This window comes from Poecile atricapillus, chromosome 2 (assembly GCF_030490865.1).
Source record: "Poecile atricapillus isolate bPoeAtr1 chromosome 2, bPoeAtr1.hap1, whole genome shotgun sequence".
Lineage (NCBI taxonomy): Eukaryota > Metazoa > Chordata > Aves > Passeriformes > Paridae > Poecile > Poecile atricapillus.
This window is the reverse complement of record NC_081250.1, coordinates 32,956,990-32,962,333: the sequence shown is the minus strand read 5'-3', so window position 1 is coordinate 32,962,333 and position 5,344 is coordinate 32,956,990. Positions and strand designations below refer to the sequence as shown.

At 45.9% G+C, this 5,344-nt stretch overlaps 1 protein-coding gene across 1 annotated transcript; it reads left to right on the top strand.

Annotated features, from left to right (window-relative positions):
• Positions 1–1,343: 1,343 nt before the first annotated feature.
• On the top strand, positions 1,344–3,860 carry LOC131575910 (cytochrome c). Its single transcript, XM_058831985.1, has 3 exons — positions 1,344–1,502; positions 2,284–2,460; positions 2,609–3,860. Exons 2-3 carry the CDS (start codon positions 2,292–2,294, stop codon positions 2,755–2,757), a joined length of 318 nt encoding a protein of 105 aa, XP_058687968.1. The 5' UTR covers positions 1,344–1,502; positions 2,284–2,291; the 3' UTR covers positions 2,758–3,860.
• Positions 3,861–5,344: the final 1,484 nt, after the last annotated feature.

The window sequence follows — 5,344 nt, the reverse complement described above, 5'->3', positions numbered from 1 at the left end:
AAGTGATTATGGTCTTGTGAATTATCTGCAAAATTCTGCCATCAGATGAACCCTTGATGTACTTTTACAGTCCTCACTCCTTTCTGCTTCATGTTGACACTTCATATCAGGCCTGCTCTATGAGCAATTACAGAGGCACACCTATACCAGTTCCAGCACAGCATAAAAGCACACACAGGAAAAAAAGTTTTTCAAATGCCAGACAGTGGAAAATCCTGACAGTTTTAATGTCCATAGAAGCAAACAGTTCAGCTCTTGTGAACAATGGATATTATTACACTGGGCTTTTCCAACAGCTCTTCCTTCTCCTTGCCAAGGAGAGTGAGATGGCAGTCATGCCTGGAACTCACCATTTAAATTCTGCTTGGAAGGCCACAATGTGTGAATATTGACATGTCCTCTTTGAGCACTACCACACTGCTGGGCTGGTGTTTGGGTCACTTTCAGCCCTTCATGTGGCAGTCCTTTCACACAACTCTCTCATCTTTTTCAGAGCAGGCTTTGGCATCCCACACAGGTGGAGGAGCCAGCCTGTCAGGAAAATTAATCCACAAACACCAGAGGCTTATGTCCAAAAAGTAGACAGAAGAGTCCTTTTACTTTATTCTAATAAAGGGAGAAGCCATGGGGCATTCCCCTGGGGTCTCTCTCAATTTTGGAGGGTGCAGCCTCCTTTTTATCCTACGGGATAGGATAGCTGCACCAGGGGAGGTTCAGGTTGGACATCAGGAATAATTTCTTCAAAGAAAGGTTGATCAGACATTAGAATGAGCTGCGGAGGGAGGCGGTAGAGCCGCTGTCCTTGGAGGTGTTGAAAATTAGACACAGCATTTAGTGCCGTGGTCTAAATGACAGGGTGGTGTTCAATCCATAGAACGGACTTGACGATCGGAGGCGTTTCCCACCCTCACTGGTGCAGTAATTCCGTGATTTGTCCCTTCGCTCCCGCCCTCACTAGTGCAGTAATTCCGTGATTTGTCCCTTCGCTCCCGCCCTCACGGCCCGACCGCCACAAACCGGCCCCGCGCGCGGACGGGCGCCACCCCCCTGCGTCACTGCCCAGGCCCCGCCCACAGCCCCGGCCGCGTGCCGAGGGCGCCGCGCGACCCTTGCTTCCACTTGCGCTGTGCGCATGCGCCCGCAACTCCCGCTCCCAGCCGCTGAGCGCCCCCTCCGCCCCAGAGTGACGTCTGACGTCACTCCGCCGGGATTGGAGAGGAGAGGCGAAGGAAGGAAGGAAGTCCGGGGGCCCGCCGGCCGCAACCTACCCCACTAGCCGCCGGTCGCGTGACGTCAGCTGACTGTAACCAATCAGAACTCCAGAAGCCGGCAGTTGATTGGTTGTCACGGCGGAGAGGCGGGCCGCGGGTGCGGGCGGGGGTTGGTTGCGGCGGCGCCGGGTTATAGGGCGGAGTACAGCGTGTCCTTGGGCGCAGACCGAGCGGAGGTGCCGGAGCGCGGTCACCGTGTTTGAGGGCGCAGCGGGGCAGCCGGGCAGGCAGGTGCGGAGGGTGACCGGGATGCGGCTGGGCCCCGTGGGGTGGTGAGGGCTGGCAGGAGGACGGGGCCAGCGGGCGTTGCTCTCGGCCGTCCTGAGCGCCATTCCCGCCTGCCGGGGCCGCGGCCTGAGGCGGCGGCCGGGGTGCAGCGGAAGGTCACCGTGGGGCCGGGCGGCCCCTCCGCGGGCTAGGGCCTGAGGAGAAGCGCGAGGCCAGGCTGGGCGCGGGTAGAGCCGGAGCCGGGCGGAGCGGCCTCCTTGGGCGCTGCCGCCTTGTCCTGCGTGACTGCTGGCGGGACCCCTGGGGTCGTCCCGGGTCATGGTGACAGCCGGGTGCCTTCTGCCCTCCGGTCCGCTCGGGTGCGTGGCTGGGGCGCTTTTTCAGCTGCAGAGGAAAAGCCTGCCGAGAGTCCTTTACTTTTACACGAGGTCGTTCACGACTAGAATACTCCCGTTACAGCTGTACGAGTTATGTTAAATTTGTTCTTCAGAAATTGTCGCCGAACCCTTTAAATGCTGTGGGGCAATTAGTTTGTCTGAAGGAAGGTTTTTCTTGCCCTTTAAGTATGTTTGTCGCCTTGATACCTTTTAGGTAGTCTCATGGTTCCATACTGCGTTTCAAGCCCTGGAGCTGTAGCTTGTGGCTAGACAGTGTGCTGGAGAATTGCCAGATTCACACTCTGCATGTGTTGGTTTTGTAAAACAGCAGGACGCTTTTTAAAGTTTCAGCTCAGTCGGTGACCTTGAGGTTGCAATACTGACCTCTGTGTGTGTTCTTGGTCTAGTGCTGACAATGGGAGACGTTGAGAAAGGCAAGAAGATCTTTGTCCAGAAATGCTCCCAGTGCCACACGGTTGAAAAGGGAGGCAAGCATAAGACTGGACCCAACTTGAATGGCCTATTCGGACGCAAGACCGGACAAGCTGAGGGTTTCTCTTACACGGATGCTAATAAGAACAAAGGTAAACTTAAACCTGCCCTTAGGGGACAAAAATACTCAGTTCTTGGAGATAGTTTTAAAAATCTGCCAAAAATTTTTGCAGAGGACAAGAATATATGTGTTTACTATTTTGAATTTATTAACTGGGGTTTTTTTTTACCTTCTTGTAGGTATCACCTGGGGTGAGGATACTCTGATGGAGTATTTGGAAAATCCAAAGAAGTATATTCCTGGAACAAAGATGATTTTTGCGGGTATTAAGAAGAAGGGCGAGAGAGCAGACTTAATAGCATACCTCAAAGTTGCCACTGCAAAGTAAAAGTTATCTGCTGCCTTATTTATTTCACAAAGGAGATGGCAATGGAAATGTCTGTGATGAGATTGGTTTTTAAACTTTCTATTTTTACATGTACTATGTCTAACTTTAAAATCTGTCTCACCTGTCAGATAACTTTGCTCACAGTGGGTCACTGGAGTACACACTTGTTTGGCAGCCATTAACTTAACAAAGACTATGTAATTGGGTTCAGTCATCCTTGATCATAAAAATTAAAAAAAAATAAATAAACATTTCCTGCCTCTTCATTGTTTAAAAATATATGTAAATAATCAAATGAGTAATTGCCAGCAGCATAAAAGCTTTGACAGCTCAGCTCTTTAACAACAAAAGGCAGGGTGGTTTTTGGCATCTTCTGACATACATCTTCTGTTACATTAACAACAAAGGCTATAAAAAAAAAACCCAATCCCAATATAGTATTTTTCTAAATTTAATCAGTGCTAGGTGTTGCAATATGTATTAATCTGTCTAAAGCTTGTGATAAAAATGCATTTCATCTGATTTAAGTACTATTTGTGAACTGGCAGTTGTGCCCAGCCACTTGTCTTTTATCTAGGGGCAGCATGTTACCTAATTCATCCAGACTTTGACAGCTGCATGCACCTATAGAGTATAACTCCACTCCAGAAACATCTCTGGTTTTGATGTGTTATTGATGCCCTTGGCCCAGTAAATCTTCTGAGAACAGCCATTCTTAGTGTAAGAGAAAAACACCCTGTTCTGGGAATACAAGTGCTAGCAGCCAAGCTGAGAGTTATTTAATCTTCTTAATTCAGCACAAACATTCACCTAGAATCCACTGTTACAGGCAGTTTCAGATTAAGGAGTGCAGGAATGAATGTGCTGGTAGACTAAAAGATGAAACCAAGCAGTCTTCCTCTGTGCCTGGCTGTAGCCACCATCATTACTTCTGAAGGTTCTGTTTCGCACATTGTAAGGCAGTATTTTTAATGTTTTAACTGCGTTTTTTTCATACCAAGTTGTTCAGAAGAATGTATTTACTGTGTACCAACAGTAAGGCATAATTTGGAGCAATCAATACTGTAAATTAAAAAAAAACATTAAAAGTCTTGCTTGCTGTATGTGTATGAAATTGAATGAAAACCAGTGGGAATACAGAGCAAAGCTGGGTGCCCAGATTTACATCGTTAGGAAACAAGACAAAAAGCTACAGGTGAGAAAAAGGTAAATTCCAATTGAGTTGGTGGGGGGAAATGTAAATGTGGCAATTAGTATTTTGGACCAGAGCTAGCAAAGCTCTTTCAGGGATGTGCTGTTTAACAGCATTTTCTGCTGTGCTTCCAGAGTGAGATTGGAGAAAACTCAAGGTAACTCAAAAGCTGTAACTGTGCTGTAGGATGGGCTGCATTTGATTTGTATGAAGTAAAGTACTTAATAGTGGAATTGCAAGGAGCTTTGCTCAGAGTAAATGAGAGAAAAGAACTAAGATTACTAACAGTGGTTGTAATTAGTGATTGCTACCATATGTGTTGTGGTTATTTTTTCTTTCCAGACTAACCTGCAAACAATATTTCTTGCAATTATGGATAAAATATTAACCAATAGGAGTTGTTTTTTTTTTTTAATGAGATCTTGCTAAGAGAAAATTTGAAATTGTAGTAGTTTATTACTGTTCCAATTTTCATAAGTGATGTTTTTCATAGCACTTTTATGGCTTTGCAGAACTGAGTTTCTTCCATGTCAAAATCCTCACAGAGAGTTGTAGATACGGAATGTAGCTGTACCCAGCTCTGCAGTCTTCTGAGATGATGATGGTGAAGAGAGTCCTTCATGGAGAGAGTGGCACTTTGTTCTGTTTCACTTTTCTGAATGAAGACTGATCTCCAAGCAGTTCTTCTTTACAACTTGTTTCTTCTCTAGATCAATTAGGGATGAGGATTTTTCAGTGAGGTGTGGTAATTCTGCACAGACCACAATTTGCAACATGTTGCCAATCATCAGGAGGAAGCAGGGTTATCCCAAAGTAAGCAGGGAACACAATTTAGTCTGGCTCTTCTGTCTGTCTATACAAAGTCAAGTGTTACTTTTGCATAGCACTAAGAAGACTGAGAAAATTTATGTTTAATTCTAGACTCAGCATGCATCCTTGATAACATGTTAGGGAAGAGACCATTCGGACCTTTAAAATTTCATCTTTTTATGTATGCAGCCCTAGACAGCAATGGCTTTAAAGTTTATTAGTAAGTAACTAGCAGGCATTTGCCACTGGAGAAACACAATATGGTGTTTTTAGTTGTGGATAAGCAAAGAATATTGAAAGGGAAGGAGTTTAGATTATCACTTGAGGTGTTAATGCAAGGGCTTGGGTGGGTTCTTTGCAGGGTGGGAAGGAGGCATTATGATTAGTTACATAATCAAGCTTTAGTTCTTTGTTTCCTAGTTTATATTACAGAGTAGAGGGGTGGGGTTTGCCTTTGTTTTATGAGGTACCGAGTTTGGTGGTTTTCATTCTGACAGGGATATCAGTCTAGACACTTGGTATTTCAGTAGTTCCTTTGCAGTTTCCAATTAGGGAATCAAAGCACCAGTGCCAAACATTGCACCA

What these genes read in the sequence shown, in the direction of transcription:
- LOC131575910 (XM_058831985.1), top strand. Translation starts at nt 2,292, where the DNA reads ATGGGAGACGTTGAGAAAGGCAAGAAGATCTTTGTCCAGAAATGCTCC. An exon ending in GGATGCTAATAAGAACAAAG is followed by an intron (nt 2,461 to 2,608) that starts GTAAACTTAAAC and finishes ACCTTCTTGTAG; the next exon opens with GTATCACCTGGGGTGAGGAT.